The sequence below is a fragment of the Stegastes partitus genome, unplaced genomic scaffold (genome assembly GCF_000690725.1).
Source record: "Stegastes partitus isolate 25-593 unplaced genomic scaffold, Stegastes_partitus-1.0.2 Scaffold69, whole genome shotgun sequence".
Classification (NCBI taxonomy): domain Eukaryota; kingdom Metazoa; phylum Chordata; class Actinopteri; family Pomacentridae; genus Stegastes; species Stegastes partitus.
Genome location: NW_007577800.1, coordinates 853,767 through 881,059, shown reverse-complemented (window position 1 = coordinate 881,059; position 27,293 = coordinate 853,767). Strand labels below are relative to the sequence as shown.

General features: G+C 41.2%; 1 protein-coding gene across 4 annotated transcripts in view; it reads right to left on the bottom strand.

The window, feature by feature from the left end:
- Nucleotides 1-26,822, bottom strand: part of elna (elastin a) — a 53,805-nt gene extending 26,983 nt beyond the window's left edge. For all 4 annotated transcript variants that reach the window (XM_008276342.1, XM_008276345.1, XM_008276344.1 and 1 more), the window contains exons 1-7: nucleotides 26,543-26,822; nucleotides 15,935-16,003; nucleotides 15,348-15,395; nucleotides 14,173-14,271; nucleotides 13,923-13,949; nucleotides 537-602; nucleotides 376-447 (exon numbers count right to left, since the gene is read on the bottom strand). In XM_008276342.1, coding sequence (XP_008274564.1) covers nucleotides 376-447; nucleotides 537-602; nucleotides 13,923-13,949; nucleotides 14,173-14,271; nucleotides 15,348-15,395; nucleotides 15,935-16,003; nucleotides 26,543-26,618 — 457 coding nt within the window. In that variant the 5' untranslated portion in view covers nucleotides 26,619-26,822. The remainder of the gene's footprint in view (nucleotides 1-375; nucleotides 448-536; nucleotides 603-13,922; nucleotides 13,950-14,172; nucleotides 14,272-15,347; nucleotides 15,396-15,934; nucleotides 16,004-26,542) is intronic.
- Nucleotides 26,823-27,293: the final 471 nt, after the last annotated feature.

Below are 27,293 nucleotides of genomic sequence, written 5' to 3'. Positions count from 1 at the left end.
AAATATTTTTGGTTCTAAAACTAAAGTTTAAATGACACACCAGGGCATTTCCACCTCCTCGGGGATCTTTTACTGTAGTCCAAGAAGTTACTTACTTACTCCTGGAATTTGACATATTTTGATATTTCAAATTTGGGAACTGAGAGTGGAAAGACACATAATATCACTGGTGCAATCAAAAGAAGTGAGTGGAACATAATCAGTGTCTGGTTCCAACAACCTAGTGCATAAATCCATCATCCCACATGAGGACACTCAGTTTGTGTTGCACCCAAGAGCCTACTAAACTGACAACGTTTTTTGAAGGAATGCTTGCTTAAAAATCAAGAAAAAACTGTTAAATGTTACATTTCTACCCAGATAATTCTGCTGTACCTCTTTTGGCGGCCTTTTGTCCAGCTCCTGGGAAAAACCCACCAGCGCCTGCGCCATATCCGCCATAACCACCTGAATGACACAAAAGGTTAAAGGAAGGTGAGTTTAACTCTTACGCACAGCACCAATTCCAGTTTCAGTTCGAAGCTACAAGTACTCACCTCCTCCATAGCCTCCAGTTCCCAGTCCACCGCCGCCAAAACCTCCAGCTCCTAGACTTCCATAACCTGGATAGCAGAAAAATGATAATGAAGCAGCAGAGCAGAGAGAAACAAACAAAGTGAAGTGTACTGTACAACAAGCTATAGATGAGGACAAAGTTGAGAAACAGTTTTCTTCACTTTGCCTACAATGAGTTACTTGTGGGGGGTTTTCAGCAGTAATTATCCTTCAAGAAAAATAAGCCATCAATCAGTCTTTCATCAGGACATTTACCAGGAGCTGTAAGTGCAGTGTATTGTACAAAAATAAATTACATGGCAAAAGACGCGATATCTTCTGTGCTTAATTACATTTGATAGAAACTTGACTCAGGCGTATGTTTCTAGAGCCAAAGATTGTACTTGGGGAGCAGGGGACACACCTGAATCCCACTGACTGAGACATACATGGGGTTCTCGATCTGGTTATTCTGTATTCTAAACACTGGAGGGAGCAATATGTTCTTTCTGAGACCAGAGGACCCAAACTAATCTATGGGTGGCAAAAGCTTTTGGTTTCACTTGACGCATAAATAAAGTTGTATCCCAGCAGGAGTTTCTGCTTGCTGACAAGGATGAAAAAAAGAGGAAGAAGAAGAAAAAAAGTGAGAAGAATACAGGGAAATGGAAAGAAAGTGTGGAAAGAGGAAAGAGCATGAAATAAAATGCTCGCCACCTGCTTAACAACTGGAAAAGACTCGATTGAAAGATCTTGAAAATAAGTACATGTGTGTGGATAACTTTAGTAAATATTAAACCAAATTGTGCTTTATCACAGCCACGAGTCTTTAACAAGCATATTTACAAGTGTCATTGTCAAACTCAGGTGGAAAAGACTTACACAAAGGCCTACTTTGTTGGGTTTACTGACTGGTGAGAACTACAAGATCAACTGCCACTGTCCTTTGGGAGCGACATATCAAAAATGTCCAAATCAAACTAACAAATGGTAATTTAATGCAATAGGACATGTCTCCCTAACTTTCACATGTCAAACATTTCAAAACACGTTATAATTCAAGCGAAATGCTTAAAGAAGGCGTAATATTATTCACATCTAGATGCATTAAGTTGAACTTAAGTATCTCCAGATAACTGCCAAAGTGATAAATGCCTATTTTCTAGGGCTAACTTATGGGAATGAATGTTTTAGAGCATGTTAGGAACATTACTGTCAGAGTTGTATTTCTCAAAGGTGAATTAAAAGTGGCTGTGAGTTGAACAAGTTCTCCAATCAGAGACAAACGGGTTGGAGTAATGACTGTTTTTGAAACCAGAAGAAATTTGAGCGCTGCCAACAAGCTAGTCCACCAAGGAATTTATTTTCATCAATACTTGTAAGCCAAAAAATCTGGGGTGAGAACAACTAAGCATGGGAAACAAGTTGAACGAGGGAGAGAGCGAGCCGGAGCGATCAGAGCGGAGGGTAAGAGACTGGAGTCGGTCCAGCGAACTGCAGGGTGCAGGTAATGATACCGACGAGGGGGAGGAATGTGCTGGGAGAGAAAGATGGAGTGTGGAGTTTCATGACCTAGTCAAAACAAATGTGGGCACTGACCTTGCCAAGGGCTTGGCAAGCTGACAGAGCATGCAATGCGAGCCCAGACACTAAGCTAAGCGTCCTTGCGATAATCCATCTCCTTCAAAGCTTTCAGCTTGATTCTCCTCGATTGCTCAACCATCCTCCGACACACCTCAGAGTAATCACAAGTAATCAATTCTCATATAAATCAGAATGAACTGGGGTTTTCCCCTTCTGCACTGTCTCTTATGTTGACAGGCGGACTCAGTCTTATCAGTGAGCACTACATGCTGTAAAATGTAAAGGACGCAAAACACAAGATGTGCGGAACACTGCTGATGCCTAAACCTCCTGAAATGACCAAGTCTGGCTTGAAATTCACCTTTAAAACTGTTCCATCTGGTCAAGCCTCTGGTTCATAGCAAGTCTGATCGACCAGTTTGAAGTGTTTCTCGGTGTAAGTTTTAGAAATACACAGCACAGTCTGTGCAACAGAGAGATTATGCGTGTCAGTGGAAGAAAAACATGAAGAAAGAGTGAAGACAGGCGGGACTGTGGAGACTGTTAGCTTATTCATCCATCATCTGGCCCACCTGTGCTCACATGTGCATAACCCAGCCTGGATCTGGCAGTCGTGTTCGACCAGCACCTGCCACGTTGAGCTCGACTCTCTGATTTGAGATCACGAGACAAAATGCAGACGCTCAGAAGTCAGTCTGAGAAGGTGTGACCGAGAGTTTAGACAAGAAGGAACGGAAAAGGAGCTTTGTTTTCTGTAGTTCTGACATCATGAGATACTGGGAGAATAAAATCGCTCCCATCTAAAAAAAAAAAAAAAAAAAGGAAATTGTATATTTTCAAGGTCAAAGCGAGAGGACGTGCTCACAAAATCTGGTCCTTTGTCAATTTGGCATCTATCTACTGATTGTATATTTGGGAGAGGGAGGGTAGAGTTTTTGGACAAAACCTCTCTGTTTAGCCATATTTACACCATCTTGTAAGCTCAAACAAGCATGCTTTTGTTGGACTACTATTATTACAGCATGTCAGCTCACACAAATATGCCTGTCTTAGCTCACACATTATTGGAAGTCTACACCAATGTTGTTTGTTGTCATGAACCACACACATGGAAAGTCTGCACCATGACCCCGATATCCAATCATCACTTTTCTTTGGTGCGGCTCCCAGTATTTAGTTGATTGCTGACAACCTGAAGGATTTCTGAACACTAATGCAGTGCCTAATTTTCTCAGTGACCCTCAAGCCGAAATAGGAAGCCCAGGAGACCACTTGAAACCCAACTGCATCTGGACCTTGGACAAAGGAACCCGACAAAAGGTCAATACTCCAAATACAAGATGGAAGGGACAGAAACCCAATACTACACAGGAGGGAGGTCTGGGGGCCAAGGAAACTGGAAGGCAAGTGATGCGGTACTGCAATGCATCATAGTTTCCTCCATTTAGATTTCTAAAAGAAAAAAAGTGTGACAGAAACATAGTTTACTAGCCAGTTTCCATTCAGAAAAGACCACTGGCTTTCACAGCTGTGCAGTGACAAGTGCACAAGCAGGTTGTTGAGGTGAAATTGGGGATGGCGTGGCTGTGAATAATTGAGCATTGCTCAACAGTGGTGATTCATTTGTGGTTGTGTTGTTTGAGAATGATCTCAGTCAGAACACACAAGTAAATACAAGTCTAGACCTTCTCTGGCAAAGAAGGACCCTTGTTTTCAGTGGAATGAACATGTGACGAGGGACAGGCAGCCATATTCATTGCCTCCTGCTGTACTCCGCCATCCGCATCGCTATGTGGAATAAAACTGTCCAGACAGAATGGCTAGTTCACTCAGTCACCAGTCATGTTCTCGAACTCGGGTCCAGTACAAGTGATGGATGTGAGCCAGTGTGAACAGAAGTATCTGGTTTCAATCTCTTGCTCATTCTCCGTTGGGGTTAGGTAAGGTAATTCTTTGTTTCAGGACCAGAGGAATACAAGAGATATTAATCAAAACAATGTCTTCGGCTCTCGATCTTTTCTCTTACTGTTGCTCTCACTGTTTCTCCATTCCTGTCTCTTCGTCTCACTCTTTCCTCTCCACTCGGCGTCTAAGAGGTTGTGCTGACCAGACACGAGGTGTTAATAGCAGCAACCGAAAGGAAGCCAAACGTGAGAAGTGAAAGAAGTGTCTGCTCGCTTCTTTCCCTCTCCAACGTTGTGTCTCCCCCCCCCGTCTCCCCTTCTCTCTACTTTGTGAACCAGCTGGGCCTGGTGAAGGGTTTAATTTAGGAGAGCAAAGAATTCCATGGCAGAGATCCACAGTAACTGACGGCAGACGCGAGGAAAGCAGACTTCGGAGCTGGAGCTCTGGAATGTCCAGGAAATTTTTGGGACTTGTTTCTCATTGTATTCTTTGTTTCAGCAAATATTTCATCAGGGAAAGATAATAGGAAAAAATGCTTGTTTACTAAAGAGCCAGGGGACAGAATTATTACTCACATATCTCTTTAATCCTGTTATCTGTGCTGGAAATCAGTCTTATACAGGAGGGTCACAAAAGAATGATAAATTGCGAGTCTTGTGCTGAGCTAAATATTGAGATTGTGACACAAACCACAAATATACAAAGAGTTGCAAGAAGTGCAGAGGCGTGCTATGGCAGTAACGACTGCTGCAATTTTCTTGAATGTGATGGAAACTCATCATGAAGATGAATTGCATTTTCAAAAGCCTCTCTGGAGGTCCCCAGAGAATCAGCATTTTATTGTGATTGACGGACAGATTCAATTCTTCGGCTGTGGTCTCATAAAAAATTTTCACTTTGAAAGCTAAGCCCATCATTATGTCCTTCACTGTCATGAAAGCAGATTTTTATCAGTATCAAATTATCACACAGCTTCACTTCCAAGTTGGTGGATATATTGCATTCTTACAAGGTGACGCAGGACAGGCTGGATGAAAGCACAATGATGTGAGGAGCTGCAGTGATTCCAGATCGCGTGAGACAAGTGGACACACTGAAGCTCCCCTTGCTTCCTCTCCCCCTCCCTCCTCCCTGACCTCCCCTGCTCCTTGTCACTTCAAGGTTTGGCGTGCTGTCAGTCACGGGCACCGAGCTGTGAGAAGCAGGACTAGTCACATGCTGGACTAATTAAGTATTCACACAGTTTCCCTCGCTGGCTGGTGTGAGCCAGCCGACTTTGGCGGCAAGCCTTTTATTGTTTTTGCTTTCCTTTTCCATGGAGTCATTGACACGATCAATGAGAGGTCCCAAAGCTTGAGCCTCCCTTGTTTTTTGCCAGATGACCCCAAGTGCAAACTGTCAAAGCTCCTACACACAAACATGGAAAGGGTCTAAGGTTGCCTCACATCTTTGCTTTCAGGACAGTATCCAGGCCAAAATCAATGTAATAAAACTGCTATGTTAGTGTAGCTAGTAATGAGTCAGTTGGTATGGGTGGGTGGTATGGGTTCTTACTTTTATAGGGGACATTTGCATCATACTAAAAAAGAGAAAGTGCTTTGTCTCATTATGTGGTAGGCACTCACACTGATGAAGCAACTCTGGCGATCCTTTGTAGGATCTCACCAACCCACGCAGTTGGGCATCAGAACACATACATCATCTGCGAGGCGCTGAGCACTTCTTACAAATGGCTCCAAATTAACACCAACTGTAAAAGTCACCATTACACGTTATGTGGATTACAGGCACTGCCACCGAGCCAAACCAGGCTGCCATGCCCGGTGACGTCTGCAGCTGTCTGACCTCACCAGCATGAATCCTTGCGAGTCTCTCACCTCCACAAACACATGCCTTATTCCAAACACATCTGCGCACAGACCATTATTCCTGTGTCTTAATTCAAACTGTGCTAATTTTCATTACACTATATCCCCCTGATTTTCTGATGTCATTGTTTATGCTACAAGCCATACAGAGCAGAACACGCTATGCTATAAGCTTTCAGGTTGACCTAACATTTCTCCCTTCTGTGAGAGCCGAGAGCCTCTGCTGCTCTACTTTTTATCCACATCTAGAGGAATGTCACAGTTGCTCTGCCAACACTGAGCCCCTGAATATGTCTGAAGAGTATACCTAACCCCGTGTTCATACCATCGCCGATTTTAGCTTGGCACACACGCTCGCAGCGTGTACTGTAAAGACATGCGGACAGGGCAGAAACACATCACAAGCATTAGAGCAAACAGCTGCAGTTCACAGAGTGCATGTGCACAGAGAACATCAATTTGAAAAAAAAAAATCTACTTCTCATTTCTGATCAGTGTGTTCCATCATGTGCAGAGAAGTTCAATTGTGCAAATTATGCACAGGGCAAGAAAACCAGTCAACAATTGCAGCCTGTGGCCATGGTATGTAAAGTTGGCCAAGTGTGTTTCCTCCCCCAGATGGTCCACATATGCATCTAACTGCCATTCCACTGAATACTTTTCTGACAACTCAGGGTTGAGAAAAGAGACTAGCGTTCGACAGGTCGGCTTGACTCGAAACGTGCAAAGCGAAGCGTTGACGTTAGCCTCCTTGAGTCAGCCTCAAAAGCATTTTCCACGTTTCTCTGTCATTACAAAGGCTGTGATCACCGTGCAGTCATGTGAGGTATTTCACTATTACACATATATGGGCAACTCTACAAAGGAAAACGTGTAACAAAGATAAATCGTGTCAGTGACAGTGGAAAAGCTGTTTACCAAATTATGCATTACAAATATGTCGAGGTATTGCTGTGGACTAGTGCATCAGAATACCTACAAGGCCTGAGGGGCCAAAACTGAAGTCATTTGAAAAACATTTATATTCACAGATTCAACACTGGGCCTGATAAGTGTTAAGACATCCAAGAGACACATTTTACTGAGGTGAGATAACCATTGTTCTCTGATGCACATCAATTCTAACTGTAAGCGTAATTAACTGATACGATAATAAACTACTTACTGAGGACACTTGTCTTCAGGAACTATTTAAAATTTTATTTCATTTTAAAAGTGTTGTTTTAAGTTGCACTACAACGTAAAGCAGTATTTCACATTTGGAATGCCCTGTAGACTGAGCTCACACATAAACTCTGTTAAAATCAATCAATTATCTGCAATGCCAATAAGTCAATGACCCTGCAACCCTTTTTCCTTTTATGTTATTTTTAAATTAGATAAAAATAGAAATATTATTACAAAAACTGACTGCGATTTTACCTGTGTAACATACAATAACATTAAAAACTTGTAACGGACTTGTTTGAAAGATGACAGATATTTTGTATAACTATAAATGTTTTCACAGTGAAAATGTTAAATGAATGTGTTTTTATTAGTGTATAATATCCATAAGCATCAGCATGTCAAAAATACTGTGTTTTTATTATTTAGAAATATATATATATATAGTCTATCATTAAATCTATTATATAACTACATATATTATATTCATTATGAATCTAAATAATTAATTAGATTATTAATTTAATTATATTTGGATATGTAAACATCCTTCAATAAACAAAGTTAACAAAGTTTTAAAATACACATGTAAAATAAGTCTACAAATTTATATTAATTATGGAAAATTGCTGTATTTTTTACAGCATTTTTTATCCAATTCTTTCTCCAAGTCAGTATTTTTCTGACACCCCAAGTTTAGTTTATTTATTCATTTTTTGCATTGCCGTGCACTCACCAAGCGTAGAACACATACAATCAACTTGCGTAACAAATGGTCTGTTGTAAATGGACCGCTCTGCTCTTAAAACTCAATAAACAGCAATTGTAATTGCTCACTTAGCGATGAATCTACAAAACGGGCCTCCTTGTACAACAGACTTTAGTCCACTTTTAGCTACGACCGAACCAACTGGTGATCTATCTTTAATGGGCTCTTGGGAAAATAACAGCAAGAAATTTCTCTATCACCATATAAACAACACTTGAGCTGTGCTGCCAAATGGACAAAGATGGAGGCCGATGCTCCAGACCTGCTGGCAAAGGAAGCAGGGGAGAGGCTGCGAGAGCATGCCAAGGGATGGTTCATCGACTAACTCAGTGAACATGGAAAAACAATACGCTGGTAGTAACGTGCTTGTTAGAAAACCACCATGCAAACTAAGGCAGGGGGGATATTACTGAGTCAGAGTGGAAGTTCTGGTTCATTGTGGGGAGTGAGAGGCTGTAATGTGTGGCATGCGTGACTGATTAGAGGCCAATAAAAGCCAATAAAACCCCTATCTTATCTCGCATTACTCTGATATCAATTTAATTCTGGAGAGGAATTAGTGAGAATATTGAAGAAGGTAAGAAAAGCAACTGGTGACATCATATGAGAAAAATTGTTTGGGAAACAACAGGCACTTCCAATGTGAACAAACAAGCTGTGTTGGCTGTGTGTATGTTGGGTGGGCTGAGTCCAGTGCGGGGGTGGTTGTGTGCTCGGATACAAAAAAAAAAGTTTCCTCTGCAGACAGTTCAGGTTCCAAGATCTTGAAAGCTTGACGCTGAGACTCTGTGTAGGACAGATTAAGGAGACTATGAGGAAAGATAGTTGGGTAAGAACAGACAAAAGGGCCATTTTTCATATTGTGTCTGAATAAGCGAGTGCGTCTGTGTGCTGAAAGGGAAACCGTATGCCACCAAACCGATGTCAGGACACATATTCAGTAGTTATGAGTCTATGTGTCACATGTGGTCACTCTTGGAAGTGCATGCATATTACGATCATAAACATATTTACATACACTCGCGGTCGTGGTCACATTCACATGCAGATGCTTCCAGTCTCTGACAGTTCAGAGGACAGGTCTGAGCTGCAGTAATGAAAAGCACATGTGCTCCAGGAGACTAAACCTCCTCCGAGCTCATCTTCTTTTGGCCAAACACTTTCATCCTCGCCACAATCTATCAGTCTCCCTTCTCTCAGCAAGCTCTCTGAGCACGTGTGTTAACGGAGTGAATGTGAGTACGCAGTTCAGTGTGTGTTGGTGAGAGGTGGCGTACGTGCGTGACGCTTGTACAGTATGTTTACAAGAGTTATTGGCCTTTTCCGTCCTCCTTGCTTAACCCTGTCTCTTGTCTGTCCTCCCCGTGTCCATTGTATCTTTCCATTTCTCAACCTCTCCTCACCCTTCCTGTTGTGAATCAGACGAGTTTTCTTGGTTCTTCCTCAAACAATGGCCGCGATATGAACCAGGCAGTTTGAAACAATCGATTGTACTGACTTTAAATCCTACTAAGATTAGTTGTCAAAAATGATGCAGAGTTTGTAGATTAAAATTGGGTGAGTATGTGGTGAAATAACAATTTTCTTGATAAGTGCACAGAAGTAATTTATCTCCAGCCTCGCATCTGCAGCTTTTCACCTTCAAACAGAGTGAAGTGTTGGCCACAGGCTGTGAACGCAAGTCCAACTGTGTATGTCCTGCAGCAATCAGCAGCAAAACTCTCTGTTCTACTACAGGTTGGCTTGCTGTGATGGAAGTGGTATGATTCCAGATTTCATAAGACTGTCAAAAACATATTTCAGAAACATATTTCTACATTAACCAAAGTGATCCATCATCATAAATTACTTGGATTGCGAAATTCCCAAGCATGATTTTATCTTGCACCTAATTGTTGGGACTATTTTCGGTATTTTTCCAATATTTTGCTTGTTTATGTAGCGGCAATGAAGAGCCAAAGTAAAGGTGAGGTAAGAGGTGAAGACTACAATCACTCAGCTGCCAGTTTATTCAATTCACATATCTTGAAATCTATTGCATCCTCATCAAAAAGCTAATAAATAGCTTCGCAATAAATCCTACCTCCGTGAAGTCATTTTGGAGGCTGCAGGTTGTGTTGTTGAATTGTATTGCACTATAATTGCATCATGATGTTAAGCTGAACAGTGGGCTCATATTACAAGGCTCACAGTATCAATTTCCTTCTAACTCTCTGGCTGGTTGGTGGTTGGCAGAGCTACCTCGGTGTATTAGGTGGTCATGCAAAGCAGCGCAGAGGGTCAGCTTTGTCGAGCTACTGTTGGACTGCACAGAGCACCTTCAGCTGATGCCTACATGCCATTTGACGCATATGTAGGCAAACTGTCTCCACTTTTGTTTAATTTCGCAGCAGCCACAAAAAAGCAAAACCCAAACACAAGCATCTATGACAAACAACAGCTTGCCAGCCCGAAGGGGAATGCCCAAGCGACTCGCTGCCAACAAGCCTTCAGCTTCTTTCCTTTAGTCATCACTATTCTCTCACACGTACCAACCACAAACTTTATGAGCCTAGAAAGTAATAAAAAGCTGCCTGCCACTCAATCTCAACACAATAATGAAAGCGCTTCAGTAGAAGGCAACTGGACTTCTCTTTCTGGTTCTTGAAGCTGTTTCAACACTCATCCATCAGAAGAAGCCTCTTGGATGAGGTGAAACGTCTTCAAGAACCAAAGAATATGAGTGATCAGATGAGTAATTGTACACTCTCTGCATAAGGCACAGGGCTACTATGTTAAAATTTGGTATGGTTTACAAGGCTACTTCAAAAAGTTCTCAGCAAAACTAGATAACATCAGAATATTCTTGCATTTTTTTATTTATTTATTTAGTTTTTAACACAGCCTCCTTGAATTTTAATGCACTTGGCCCACCAGTGTTTAAGCTTTGCTATCCCTCTGCTAAAGGTCACATCTTGAGCCTCTAGATACTCCTCAACAGCACGCATGACTTCATCATGGCTATAAAACTGGCGACCACACAAGTGGGATTTCAGTTTGGGCAGCAGATACAAGTCAGATGGTGCAGGTTGGGTGAGTAAAGTTCATGGAGCAACAGTTTAAAGCTACATTTGGCTGCTTCTGCCACCTTTGCTTTGTGGACAGACTCGTTGTCCTGGAGCAACAACAGCCAGCTTAAAGCTTTACTCTCCTTTTTTCTTTGATTGCAAGAAATATTTGAGTTTTCTTGACAGTGATACTAAGGTTTTTAGTGTATAGTTATGCTTCAAAATGGGAGTTATGTCCCTTTTTTCCGGATGAGGCTGAGAACTTTAAAGCACCCTTGCTGCATGCAAATTTTCAACAACTTTCTTGGTAATGGTAATATTCATTAGTTAACAGTTAAATATACAAATGTGCCACTAGGGGTGTCTTAATCAACCCATCCACAAAAAACGTAGTTTGATGATGTTGTGAAGTGGTGTGGGGTCACGGGAGTTGTTTTTTTCACCACCATTGTCTAACCAGTGTACATAAAAATCCTCTCCTGGTGGCTGTTCTAAGTGGTCTATGGTACTACTTGTCAGTGACTTATAATGTAGTCTTGATAACCCTCCCCAGGCAGTTTGACCACTATTTACACCATGAGTCATGTGATTTGGAGGTGAGAATAAATACTTGTCATGTCTTCCAGAATCTAAAAGAAGCCCAGTTACTCTCTGCTGAAGCTCTTAGGATTACCATGACCTGGATGACTGAGAATCTACACCGACAATAATAGGAGATGTTTCTAATATAGTCTCGAAGGACCCTATTGACAAAAAAGGCACGGAAAATATATTTGAAACATAATGGTGATGACAGCATATCATCCATCTACTGTATGACTTCTACAATCTAGGCAGAGAAGTAAAATTGCTTTCAGATTCTGACTTCTCATAGGTTTTCATTGCTGTAAGACTGATGTAGTGTTGTCAGACATTGCTGTTGTCAGTTTGAGACAGTGTTAGAAAGGTGAGACAGACAATATGTTGTCCATCAGCTTCAGTGTGTATTCCTCTGGCAAGCAAAGCATAGACACAGACTGTGGATTTCCCACCCAACCGCAGCCTCTCTCAACCTAAAACAGGCCGATGTAACGGTACAATAAAACTACACAAACAGCAAAAACAGTAACCTTAATGTTTCTTGTTAAACTGCCTTCTCGCTGCCTGAAAGTGACAAGAGGCTAGCCTACGAAAGCCAAGTTTTGGCAATCACACTACAAGGATCAAATCCACCTTTGCTTGAGGCAACACAGGAAAGGAGACGGTGTCCAACAGCTGTTCATAAGAAGAAAGTTCCTCTCCCCGGCTTTCGGTGTATTGTCAAAGCTGGACGCTGACAGGCTTCACAATTAGTGTAACATTTACAAGGTCTTGCATGAGCTACGCTGCAATTCACTGCAGTCACGCTACTCACATAGCCAGCTGCTGTTCTCCATTACTGGCCAGGCAAGGTGCATATCTATGGAATGCAATGTCACTGCCTGACTTTCACATTAGAGTGAATGGGCAACTCTTATTATATGTGTGAGTGTGCATCTATGAGTGGTTCTCCCATGTTTGCATTGATGTGCCTTTAGCAACTGAATCCTTCATCAAATATTAACATTAATTCAAAAAAGGGGTCTGTGATTTTTCATGTGCTGGTAGAATCTAATTTCTTATGGCGTGTTCTCTGCAGCACAAGCCAAACACTGACTGGTACGATGGATTTAACCTGCCGTTATGTGAGGCTCACCTACAAATGAACTGTAGAGGTATATTCGTATAATAATGGAAACTTCACACTTGCAAGGTACATAGAACGTTCTCCAGATTTGGGCAGCTTCAAGCAATATTATTCTGACGGAATGGAAAGCACTGTGAATGTGAATGAAAGATTACTGAACAGTAACTGCACTGTGAATTTAAGTTTCCTCTCATTTAAAAAATGCATAAAGCCTTAGTTGACCTCCGGCTATTTCCTCATTTTTTCCAAACAACAGAGATTAATATGAATTATAAATGGAGGTACCAAGACCCAAGTTGATTAAAAACAACACGAGGAGCTGCTTTTAACATTGTTTTCTTCCCCTTTTCTCACAATTTCTCCCGTTTACACCTGGTAACGGTGAAGGAGAAACCAAAAGCATACAAAAGCTAGAGCAATATTTCCCAAGTAATGCTGGGCTGTTTCCAGCCAAAGTCAACTTCCACCAAATACTGGATATTAGGTCATTTTCACAAAATGGCTCTCCAGCAACTCTTGTTAGAGGGTAGGGGTGTGGCACTCCGCTGGGACCCTTCTGTAACCCGCTCCATGTGTTATCAGGACTATAAGACGATTGCTTGGTTCCTTATCTTCCTAAACACAGAGAGGTAGGCTGAGATTGTATCAGCAGTGCTTAGGGAAATTAAATGATGGCTAAACATTGCTCGAGCACCAATGCGGCACAGACTGAAATGCAGCAAAGGAAAATATTTACTGAACAGTATCGGAGAGAAGGGCCATGGTAAATTTCGACACGGAGGTTTCCAGATATTGTGAGGGTCCAGCATTACAATAACATTAATCAGTGCTCTGGCACCATTGTTTGGCAGGCGTTGATGGCTGTTTGCACTCCGCTAATCATCACTGCTTAATACTCTTGATACAGCAGAGGTGCAGGAGTGGCGGAATCACCCCGTCAGGACTCCCCAAACAGCTGCCAAGCCAGTGTAAACCAGCGCTGCCGAAAGTGCAGCATTGATAAGAAGAACTTGGTGACAACCAATCAAAAGGCTATATCTCTTCAGTCATTGTACCGCATCTGTGCAGGTCTGCCTGTTCTGATCGTGTGCGACTGTAGTACAGTCAATGCACTGACCTACTTTATCCGCCCCATAACAATACATTATATTTCCTTCCCTTCAAGGCGCTCCAACAGTATATGTAATGCGGAGGATTTTCCATCTTGTAAAATTCCTCTATTACAGCATTGCTTCATGGCTATTACTGTACAGTGTAAACTGAGAAAAAACTATTCAATAAAATTATGATTTGTCATTTTGAAAATTTAGACACATCACATATTGGTAACTATTCAAGCTTACCTAGTTTAGGGGGCTTTCCGCCTTGTCCTGTTGGGTGAACACAAAGAAAGTATGTGAGTTTTTTCGGTTAAACTTCAAATGGTACAGATATGTTTTACACTTTTTGCAACTTTACTCTATTTTGCATTGATAAAATATTTAAGACCATGCCTGTTTTTGAATAATGATATTAAGATGTCTGGCCTCAATATAGAAATATAAGATTCTGCTAAATTAGGTGACTGAAAAGTGTTTTTTTCTATCTTCATACCTGTTGGCAGTCCTCCGTAGCCCAGACCACCAGTTCCAACACCTCCTGGCACCACGCCGCCTGGGACAACACCTCGGCCTGCACCTCCATAACCTCCTACTGTCAGGGTTGAAACAGAGACATGCGTGAGTGTGATCAATACAGTCATTATCTTCATTTATCACTGTTGTGTCAGCATCTGCTAACAATGTTGATGTCATGTCGTCATATCCTCATCGTGATATTTTTTTTGTTATTTTTGTTAGATCACAGTGATCTTTATTACTCACCGCAAATTTCCAAACCTCATAACGTCTTCCAATAAACTGCCTTAATAACAGCGGTTGCCCTCAAACACATTGTTTACGGCTACGACAATATCCTTAGCATTTAATTATTCTTATTCGGCGGTGATGTGACAAGGAAGTCTCTCAATGTGTTTCCCCCTGATCTGACCAAACCAGAGCTGAGTGCTGACAGGAAAATTTGCCTTTAGAGTGCCAATCTGTTTCTTCTTGTTTTCATGAACATTAATGTCACACTGTTGGATGCGCCAACTTAATGTGCACATGCACTCAAATGTAAAAATGTTAAAGATCAAATGTCTCATCCCTGCGGTCATGCCTTTAGTAGTCCTGTCCAAAGAAAAACAAGTGCACAGAGTGAAACTTGTTCAGCAAATGGGATCTGAAGCCATGCCAGGACGCTGCATTCATTTGGCGACCTGTTGCTAAAGCGGTCTGTGCGCGCAGAGATGAGTGTATCTGCTATGGATGTGTGAAATGACAAACACCAGACAGAATATCTGTGGCTGTGCATCATGTCTAATGGAGGCAATGGCCATTTGGGCAATCAGAAATCTGAGACAGCAACACGGCTTTCATGACCGAGAGATTGCTGTATGGAAAATATTTAATTTGGAATGAGTTCAAGTAATATGGAACTCTGCAGAGTTCATCATGGTATCTCTTTGATTCAGCCACAAGTGTGCTATCAGGTCCCAATTAAGCCTAAAACATTCTTTTAAAAAGTATTTGAGACAGAAGATATAATACTACATGGAAACGGCTACTTTCTTATATCCAAATCATTAATATAATCCTGCATGCACCACTTCACGATAAACCAGACAAAATTCTTAAAACATATTTTTATATTTGGGGAAAAATCATAAATCTACAGTGTCTTCTACTCACCTGCAGCTTTAGCTGGTTTATAGCCCGCAGGGACTCCTCCAGCAGCCCCTAGTAAAACAACAGTCATACACACTATTGATTTATGGTTTGCATGCAAGCAGCAAAGTAAATGATAGTTTTTGGCCGAATTTGAACTAAAAAGTTGGTATTCGTTGTATTTATGAGTTTATTTTACAATGAATGCTGGGCTTCGCATGAAGGAAAGGCAAAGAGCACTAAGACTGGATAAGCACATCAAATGTAAGTGAGCTACTATCAACCGTTTGAAACATAAAAGTCTCGTCAAGACAACGGGTAGAAGTTTCAATTTGATAACCAAAATTTGCCAACTACACTCCTACCAATATACGTATGTGTGGTTTTTATTATTTTGCACATTACTCATTACACATTTTGCAAGTACCTTTACTTTTCATTGAGTTTCACATTCAGATCATACTGTTTCTTTTAAGCAAAGCCTCTAACTCTTCTGAAGTTTAATTTAACTGTTACAGCTTTGCTAAAGACAGACAGTTGGTGGCTGGTTGCGGCTGTGTTCTGCATCGTTTTTGTTCAACTGTCCAGACAGTAACTGGATGCTCTATTACCTGGAAAGAACCCAGTTCCTGGCACAGCTCCTCCAGGTCCGAACCCAGCACCAGGTGGCACATACACACCTGCAACACACATCAGAAACAGCAAAATGTCATCTTCTATCACCAACACGCTGCACGTGCGGTCGAGCAGTTCCCAGCTATCGATGTTTTTGCTTTTCTTTTTTTTTTTATTGCAGTGCTTGTAATAGCATTTCTAAACAATGACTCCGTTTATTAGACAAGCATTCTCAAACACATTTATCATCTGTGACCCAGTCTGCAGAACTGAAGTCAACTCTTGTCATACACATCTGTCACAGGTCACAGCGGCGATGGGGGTGCACGATGAAACCCCAACGAAGCAGCTCCAGCTCCAGCCAGAGGAAAAGCAAAAAGAATGAAAACCCTTTATAGGTTTGATGAGGAGTAATTCAAATTGTTTTCATACTGATGAGGTACTGCAGTTGGAAACTTGCTCTCAGAAAACCACTGCAGCACTGTGGACACCCTCAACCCCCACCTACATCCCCTGGCCTTATTTCTCGCCTGATTTCTGGCCTCGACCCAGAGTAACTCCTGAGATGGTCGTTCTGGATCCCAGACATGGTGGCCTCATGTGTGCTAGCAACAACAACAGAAATAAAAGAAAAGGGAGGGTAAAATGACTCCAGTTGTTCTGGGCCGACTAACAGCTAAATCCAACGGGACTGGTGAGCTAAGGCCAAAATTACAAAGTTACATTTTTTGAGGGAAAAACCTGGTTTGTATCACAAAACCAGAGTACGAATGAAAGAATGGGGCTGTAAGACTACAATGATTATGCTTAATGGCTCTTACATGTGTTGGGAGGCCAATTAATTTAAACCACATGTCAAAGGTGTTCATGTGTTTATTAGGGAGTACTGTGCAAAAACTGGGCTTCGAGTTCTGTCCACTGAGTGCGGCCATTAGGGGAAGAACATTACAAGGTATTACTGTCCGATCTAGCTGAATGAAAATTCGCGACACGTGCCACTGAAAAATGCCAAAAAAGTAAAAATCTGTGCAGTTTAATGAGTATGCCAGATTTGAAGACGGGTTAGACCATCTCACTAACAAGCTGTGACATATTAAATGTTTTTGTGCTGCAATAACATCGGGATTCTTTCTATTTGGCAGCTGAGGTTTAAAAAAAAATAAATAAAAAAAAAGAACAGTCAGTGCCGATCAGTGGAGTGAACCAAGTGTGGGATGACTGCAAGATGAAAATCTGCATTTCTTTGCTGCAGCAGTTAAACGTGCTGATAACTCTGAGTTGTTTATGTTGAAGCTAGCCAGGACAGTGTTGCCATAACTCCAAAATGTCACTTAACATCTGATGATAAAAACATTTGTTTATGATTAAGAGAAAAAAATCTTTTCTGTAGCACAGCGAGGAGTGCCGAGAAGTCAGCGCAATCATGTGTAATGACGGAGAATTTTTTAGCACAAGTGTAAATGGGAACACTTAGCTTTACACAAAACATGACTCCATGAATGAACAGATAGTGGTCCTTTTCATATAGAGTAACTGGAAAGATTGGGGAGCTGGATGAAGGCAGAGCTGATCAAATGTCTTGTGGTTTGGCCTTTCTAATACTGAATCCTGCAAATAAAAAGAAGGATAGCATTCAGGGTTCTATATCATATTAGGAAGTGGTGAAGTCAGTGCCACTAATGCATGTGCGCATACATTTGTTTATGTCAGCCGCTGGCTCCATGGCACAGATCTCAGGTGCAGGCACCACATGGCGGGTGCAGAGTGTTTGTTCTCCATTCTGCTCCCTCATTTTACAATCAAAAGGAGGATTTCCTGTCTCGGCACTGCAAGTGAGGCAGGAGGGAGTGTGTCTGCTCCACTTTTCCTTTTCACTCAGACTCCCATCGCGCTACTGTACCGCTGCTGCAAAGTGCATCAGGTTCATTGAGACCACGCATCCAAATAAGGCACATGCTGACCTCTGCCAAGGGACCTGACCTACCTTGAAACATTTGAAGATTTCTTCATGATTGTTATAATTATCGTCATCATCATCCGCTTACATTACTCGCGAACTCAACCAGGTCATGGGAATGCACTGGAATGTGCATGAAGGACAAGACTGACTTGCAGAGCACAAGGGATCAGACCATGCAGAATTTATTTTACAGATGACTCGGGTCAAGAGTTTGGCCTAAGTGTTTGTGATACGATTTATGTTTCAAATTAAAAACCATGAGAAAAAGGATTTAAGAATGACTTTGTGGGACTCCTTTTAGTGATCTGATCTTACAGAGACAAGTTAGCCTTATGTGTTCAAGCCTGTCTGCTGCAAGTTGTTTCCACTGGAACAGAGGAAGAAATGTGAAGGTTTGAAAACCTGTTAAGACAAATGGTATGAAAAATTCAGGGAAGCATCAATAAATTACCATCTGCTACAGGATCTGATAAGAAATACGTCTTCCTTCGATCGGTTTAAGAGCAATGGCTGTTGCGAACTGAATGGGCTAAAGTGCGTATTTTTCACTGTTGCGGTTACTGTGGAGTGCTCTGAGTGCATTAAGAGGGTGATGATGTACATGCACTCACAGGAATCCTGACAGTGATTTTAATTTACCACCATTCCACTTTATACTTGAATGTGGTCCAGCTGTAGTGGATGAGGGGTCAGTAAGCTAGGAATATAGCCAGTCATCAGCAAAAGGGAAATAAGTCAAATGGATATGGAAGGTTCATGGCTTGGGAGTGAGATACTGACACTTCCTGCAATATTTTCCATGTTAATCACAGTGTGCAGGATTTTTCCAAACATTTTAATGCTTTATTGCCGCACCTAAATATTTTTATGTTGCCTAATGAATTGAAAAACGATGATGGCGATTCCAATGTTGCGCATGATTTAACTAAAACAGTCTGTTCATTGACTGTGTTCAAGTTTTTCGGTAAACGTTAATACATCTGTTGGCGAATAGCCGATGTGAACGCGAGTCTCATTAACATGCAAGGACAGAGCCTTGACTGGACTGTCCTGTCTACCAGAAATTACGTACACAGCTAAACCACACTCTCATTAGGCATTTTGAGTTGAATATATTTTTTGCTAGTTGGGGAAGTTTCACTAATATGTTTCAAATTTACAGTTTCTTCTTCTCAGCCAACCAATCATATATTACTCAGGGTGAAATAATCCATAAAATGGAGAAGATGATTTAAATATGTTTTGAAAGTGTGGTTTTGTAACCAGTACCGTAGTATTTTCCTACACCTAACCGTGTCATTTTAGTGCCTAAACTTAACCAAGCTTCCGACAAGAAGTTATTCTTGTGAAAGTGCCAACCAAAGCGTGATGTTTTTCCTGAACCAAACCAAGAAGTGGAGATGAATCTTAGACATGAGAAAGTCCAAGAATCTCTCATCACATTGTGTTTGTCCACTAATTTTGAAGCTGAAGTGACCAGATCCTGACTCAGTCTAGTTTTAATGCCGAACTCCACTGAAAAAAATAATCAGTTTTATCTACAAAATTTAAGGTTGTTTGGCGCTTCATGTATATTTTTAATTTTATTGTACTGTAATCACATTTCAAAATGTTGTCTGCAGCAGCTTAGTCATTAACACATCATGTTTGTGTGCTTACCATGACTCTGTCTTTCATCTTTCACGTTTCATATGTAAGAATAAGACGCAAAGTCATCCTTTTTACATGGACTTCCTTTTTGATGCTGGATTTTGGAATTTGTGTCTCTGTGGTCACCGTACACATATTCCAATCAAGAAACTACTGTCTCCCTTTGAGTCTAAAACGATGGAGAAAACCAAGAAAAATCACTCCATTATCAGCAGGAATGAAGTCGTAATAATTCACCATCTTCGCCTGAGCTGCCGTTCATGAGCCCAGCAGGTGATCCACACTCTCAGCCCACACTTTAGAAGCAAGGGGAAGTTGAAACATGTCATAAGATACACGTTTTGATGTTTATTGAGTCAAAACTGCACTTCACAGGCCAACTTTGCTTAAATAAACTAAGTGAAGAGAAGTCAAGAGAGTAAAGAAAGGGAAAAACAGCTACTTCTGTACAGTTTCAAATGGCCTTGAGGATAATTGCTAACATACATACCACATGTAAGCATACGTAAAGGGTTTACGTACATGGAACTGGTGAACAAACATTATGGTTCCCACTTGGGCTGCCCACATTTCAGGCCATGTGGAAGCATGCTGGGAGATGGTTGCTAGGTTAACACATGTTTAAATGTGTGTTTGCAACCGAATAACCGTAACAGTGAAAAGAATTCAACATTTTTCATTATATTGTGTCTTTTTTGTCTGGAACTATAATAATTTATTTTCAGGTATGCCCACTGTCCATCAACCTGTCAAATCTTTTGATATTTCAGTGATTTCCAACCCCAGATAGCATAACTGAACTGTCATTAATCAGAGGTTTGAGACAGACAGCGATGGCGATAGGTATTGTTTGATAAAACCGTTTCTTAGCTGAAGTCACACAACCTGTTCTAATCTTTTAAAAATTTCTGGTTGCAGCTGTGTGGAAAAGTTCAGGATAACAACACATCATTTTTATTTGACAAGTTATATCCAAGAATAGTACTAAGAAAGACTTAAAATTCAACATACATATATATCAGAAATAGTTTAACAACACAGTGTGAATTGGGAGAGATAATCTTGACCACTTTCACACTGGTGTTAAAACCCACATCTAACAAGTGAGAAATTTTTCAGAATTTTATTTCCAGTGGACTCAAATTTGCACTTAAACAACTCAATGAAGTGTGAAAAGCTCAAAGTCTTAGCTCAAAATCAGTTCCATATACAACATATGTGTATGCAAGTGTTTAGTTTCTCTGGTTCCCTTGTTTTGAATTTTGATAAAATGACATAGTTCACAAGACGCAAGCCAACAAATGGGAGGGACTGTGTTCAGCTCCTCGTATGTTTAGTTTTGCATAATGTCATGTTTTGAGTGTCGGCCTGGAAAGTAGAAAGTGACATGTTTATCAGCTGTTTAGCTGGCAAGTTAATTGATCTGCATCAGTACTGGCACAGACAACCCCATTGTGATTCATGAATCACAATTACAGTAGAAGTGGAACATTTTTATTGGCCTATACACTTCACTTTATGGGGGATTTGGGTTAGTGGGCCCAAAAATAATGCCCGGATAGCAGAGAAGTTAGGAAATTGTAAGTCAAAACTTGTTTTTGTTGTTAAACTAAACGAAAGCCAATGGCAGGTTTTTCCATAGTACCTCCCGTGTTCATAACAGTTTTTTCGATTACTCTTTGTGACTTGAAAGAGGTTAGCTTTTCTTCATTTGCACCAAGCTGGTGAGTAATATGGCATTTCCCCACCACTACGCTGTGGTTGTTTAATAATCAGAAGTGATTGAACAATTTGCCTGACTCTTCGGCAGGCAAAACAAACTCAACTGAGTTCATATGCAACACTCACGCATGCAACCTCACAAAAAGAAGGGAATTATGGAATTACCTTCTCCAGAGACTTGCAGAACCATTTACGATAACAGGACACAAGTTTGGGAAGTCCTGAGGAAAACTACACTGTAATGTGTTTACTTTGCTCCAACCACCTCACACATACACAATCCTGCCCCACTAATAAAAAAAATCTTTTGGCAAACTAGCAAGTGTTTGCTGTGTTCACATGTATCCAAAACCACTGTCCCACAAGAGGAGGTTTGGTTCTCTCTTTCATGGAAAGCTCTCATACTGCAACCAGAGCAACAGAGCAGTGAAGCAAACACTGTGGTTCCTGGCACCCTCACATCTCCCGTTATCAGACATGTGACAGCTGGCCTATCAGTCACCCTTTGCACTGTCTGTTTTCCACAGCATGCAGGAGGGCGGAGGCGAAAAATGTGAGAAGCATCTCAGAAAAAAAAAAAGAAAGTCAAACGTAAAATCCATCTTATTCATGCACTCACCTGATTCCACCTTCCCTTTCTACTATTACCCAACCTCGTCTATCGTGGCACTTCCCTGAAGCACAACATCAGTGGGAGGTGAGGAGAACTTTCAGATTCAACTCCTGTCATGGTTTGCCTTTCAGCATCTTGGGTGAAGTCTTTTCACTAGAAAGCTGACAGGGGATCATTACAAGATTAGGAAAGTCATGCCTTTGAAACCAAAAAAAAAAAGGGATTTGGAACAGCTGCGGACTCCCCTGTGTGAGCACAGCGGAGTTGAACATGACAGAAGTATAAGCCGTGGTTGAAGATAACCATCAACCATGTGAAATCCCTACAAGCTAGTGGAACAAACTATTCACATTACGGCTCCATTCCAGGGACTGATTTATGTGATCAGATCCCAGTAGAACTGATACAGTTATAAGTGAAATGTCAAAAGCACCATAAATGACGACATTTACTGTTCGCTGCCTTGCATTTCCTAAAAAAAAAAAAATAACTGAACACCTAAACATACCAACAATACAGCTGAATTGTGAGAACTTCTGAAATATTCAATAAAGGACACAAAGAGAGTTTCTGTTTTCAGAATTGTTATGCTGTGCTCTGGAACAAACTCCCTGAAACACGAGAAAGAACATAAAAAAGTGAGGAATCATCAATCAGATTTACGAACACAATATTGACATTTACACTTTGGTTTTATCCTGGCGAGGACAAACACAGGATGGAAGCATAAAAATCTGTGATTTATGTGAAAGAGAGCAAAACCTTCATGACCAGTACAGTGCTGCCTGCAGACATTTTATAAACTGTATGTGGGAACTGGAAATGCTCTCCAGCAGTTGTGTTACTAAAAATCTAACTTAAAAAAAAAAAAAAAAAAAAGCAGTTGTGTTTGGTTTAGACCAATGATTGTAAATGCCTCAGGGTGCCATGTTTGCTCCCACCACCGCTTGCAAAAATCTAATTCCAATTCCCCACAAAGGGAATAATACAACACAGCATACAATGTTTTCATTCCAGAGGATTTTGATTAAACTGACGCAATGTGTTTAATCAGAATTTAATTTTATTACAACCTCTTTTTTCAGCAGTAATGGTTTCTTATTTACAAAAAACACTAATGTTGTGCTCATGTTGTCATGTTGCTTGTAAACCTAGAAGATGTTGGACATGAGCGGTGGCCGGTGAGGATGAAAACATTCCTGACAGGAGCCATTTCAGATTGCTGGCCTGGCCTGAGAGCTCCCAGCAGCTCACAGCCTGGTGAGGGCTGCTCGCAGAGTGGCTGGAATGAATCATCTCAGTTAATGTGCTTCTTTGTTGAACACTTGGCACTGGCAGATCGCAGACCAAACATCTGACTGGGAGATGCTAGGACTTACATTTCCCCACAACTGAAAAGCAAATTATTAACTGATACGCATTTCCAGCAGTGGTGCGAACAACCCTCACAGTAACTGTACACATTGTTGTATCTACATAAGTTAAAGCTTTGTGAGAAATCTGGAGGCGTTTGAGTTGTGAGCATATTGGATTACAAATCAGTGAGACAGCCATCTAATCACAAAGCATTGCATTAAACAGTCCATTAGATTTACAAAGGTAAGACTACCAATAAAAAATCATGTGTATTTCACTTAGAAGTTGTACCCCTGACATTTGTAGTTCAGTCCGTTCGGATTTATGTGTTTTAAAGCAACTCATCCATCCTAAACTTCTGGTCTGATCCTTACAACACTCTTAGCAGTAGTTACAATAAAGACTCTGACAGGAAAAACCTTCTGGCCAACAGTTTTCTTCATCGCCTCCAGAGAGAAACTTTAATGCAGTAGGTGACCTCCCAACCAGGCAACACACTTCGATATAAAATTGCAAGTAAAGAAAACGCAACTGTCCAATCTCCTCGCGCTTTCTCAGGATGTGTGCCAGAGCAAGACGTGTATACACGGAATAACAGGTCTTTCACAATAAGAAACCCAATCAATGCCGGTAACTAAACAGCTCCTACCCAAATGTGTACAGTATGAAGTCACCTCGCTGCAAATTACACCAAACCACTCAACATCAACAAATTAAAATGCTGTTGTGGATCCAGCACTAAGGAAGCAGAAGAAAAAATCTCACTGAAGAAAGCAACATCTGTGTGCCGTTCAGACAGTGCTTCAAATGGTCTGTTTCTTTAATTGCAGTGTGGAGCCGTTGAGCACTGGGATGCCTATATGTCACATTAATCCACTGTGCTGTGGTTGGCACTCAACCTTGCCAGAGGAGGGATTAGAGCCCGAGAGGTGTTCACAACACGTGTTATCAATAGAGCACCAGTTGCTTCGGGTATGAAGACAAGGTGCCTATGAGCAGCGCTGCGATTCACAACTGGTGTTTTGTGACAGTCAGCGTTTGCCATCCGACCAGCGCTGATTTCCTTCAACTTCACCCAAAGCCAGGCGAGTGTCACTGATTAATGTATTAAATTCCTCAGGGCTGATCCTGGCTGATGCCAAATGAGGCAGACCGGCTTCCAGCCGTACTAAAGAAAACATCGCACAACCTCTATAATTCTTTGGAGACTATGAGGGAACAGAACAGTTATTTTTCCCCTTTTCATCGGAGCTCAGAGCCAATTTTCTGCCCATCAGAGTTATGTCATTAACTGTGTTTGTCCTTAAAGTAAAACTAATGACTTTGACACAAGTCCAGGTGGTTGGTAGGTTGGTTTGGAGAGACGCAGTATGTGTCAAGGTAAGAAACAGAAGGATGGGAAAGCTTGTGAATCAGTTGTCAAATGAAATAATGAGCAGAAGCTGCATTGATATAAATTTGTTTTAGTAAGAAAATTGTTTGTATGTAGAATGTAAAGTAGGTCTCCTGCCTCCTTCATCATACAAAGATGACCCAACAAACACACTATAGTACCTGTACATGGTCATCGGCCAGCATGGCACATTAGACAAACCCCATCCCAGATGTTTCCTCTATAGAACCATAACTCATTTACACTTGTCGATGGAAAGCATTCAGACAGGTCTGGCACTCCATTGCAATTCAAAAGGGGGGATTTCTTAAGCAAAAGAGGTGTTTTCTGGGCAGAGGCATTAAATGGGTGGATTGGTTGTTAATGAGGTTCTTGTTACTCACAGATAATTTACCCTTGGAACGAACCCAGACGTTTTTTTGTTTTTTTTAGGCTACAGTGCACAGACACAGATGGAACCAGTATGGGCTCCAAAGAAATGTTTGATATGGATGGATTAGACACTCACTGGAGATCAAAGTCGTGCTGCTAAGCCAGTATTGATATTTGTTGGCTCCTTTACCTGCTATATATTTTGCCTGAAAGCACCTCGAAATCTCAACAGAAATACAGCTGGTGCAGAAGAGAAGAAATGATAAATGAGCTCTGAGACGGAGAGAAGAAAGGAGTTTTTTGATGACACAATCTACAGCCTGACAAAGATAGACCTGGTAAACTTTGTCACTGAATTAAAAAAAAAACAAAGGCAACTGAAACAGCTATGGACAAAATGTTCATTTTAGGAATCTAACAACTTCATCAAACAGCGTCTGAAAGGCCACTTGGACACTGGAAGATAAGAAATATAAACATCTGTGACTTCTAAGCAAATAAATACAACAAAAAATGGACTCGACTGCAGCATACCCAGCCCCAGATGATTAACATGTTTTCCAGTTGGGGGCTGAATAATTCAGGGAATCTCAGCCAACACACAGACCGAGAACCAATCGAAGCCGTGCAGAAGGAGGAGAAAAAGCAAACTCACTAGCTGAATGATAGTGGGAGGAAAGGCACGCTCACAACCTCGCTCCCTCTCCGTCTCATGCAGATAAGACACGACTTCAAACTGCACTCGAAGCTAACCCTTCAAATCGCTGCAAGAGGAGTCCTGCTCAGAGCTTTCAGCATATCTCTCACATGCAGTCTGTCCACGCAGGAGTTCATCAGGGGTGAATTTAAACTATGAGGTTTTACAAGGTAGAAAGTAGGGCCAGCTGGAGCCTCTTCCTCCTGACATTTTGGAGGATCTTCAGCCATGTAAACACACATGTGCACAGGTGTGTGCATGTAGGAGCCAATTTCAGCACCAAAAAATGCATTTAAAAACCCATATTTAGAGCAAAAACAACTTAACAACTTACAGCTTAAATGTAGGTTGCACAAATGCTCATAACATTGTCAGGGCTGCATTTTTCTAAACTTGTGATGCAGATTTATCTATTTTAAAGACAGCTACTTTGCAGCAAGGAGTCATGTGACAAATGTCATGTAAATATAATGCAAAGAACAACCTGTTTTGCATAAATTATGGTGTCTACTTCAACAGTGATGAGATGGAATTTTACCACAAAGAGATTCAATAAAAATACAGATCAAAGTCAGTATACTAAAATCACCAAACCAAATACAACGTGTGTGGGACACTGCACCAGATTACAAATAATATATAGTTTATTTCTTGTATAAAAGGTTTCACTAAACATTGGTACTCTTTGATAACTTTTAGCAAATGAGCATCAACAAAACTCTGAATTACCCAAAATGTTTAGTTTTATATCTCTGAGGAACACACAAAAAGTGCACCTGCTCTAAGTCTGTGACTGATGCAGCAAAGATTAGAGCTCCGTTCACCTGCAGCACTCACTTACCTCCTTGTAGAGAGGGCTGAATCAGTGCTAGGAGGAAGAGTCCACAGAAGAGCAACAGAATGTTTCTGTTAGCCATCTCGCTCCAAAATGCACCACCCCTCTCCCGATCAGCTGGTTTTATTCTCTCCTAGCTAATTACCACTACTAGCCCCGAAGTCTCAAACGGTGGGTGAAAAAAAAAAAGAAAGACGTGAAAAAGATATGGGAGTTGGTGTAATTAAAGGAGGGCAAAGACTCTGGTTCAATGGATCACTTTGCTTTTTTCCTCCTCTATGTCTGGTGTTGCTGTTTTTATTCTGGTCACTCCTGCCAACAGCACAGACGCTGTTGCCAGCAAAGGAAAAGAGAGAGAGAGGAAAAGAGACACTCGCACAGACAGAAAGAGAGCGAGAGAGAGACCCCCCCCTTCATCCAGAAGGAATTGAACTGTCTGCCAAGCATTCGCATGGATATGGAGCGTACTTATCTGTAACAGTCAAGAAACAGAGTGAGGAAGAGCAAAGCACATACCGGGATAATTACCTGATCTCTGCAGCTCTAATTTTCAGCTCATTGGCTTTCAACGCAAGTCAGTAACATTAGCATTTGATTTTTTCTTTTTTTTTTTGCTCCTAAACAAGTCATCCAGAAAACTTTGAGGCAAGTGAGAAGAGAAAACAGCAACTATCAGCATGTGTTCGCAAAAAAAAAAAAATAGGAACAAGACATTACAGTGTCATTGGCTCCATGAATAATCTGGAAATGGCTGCGC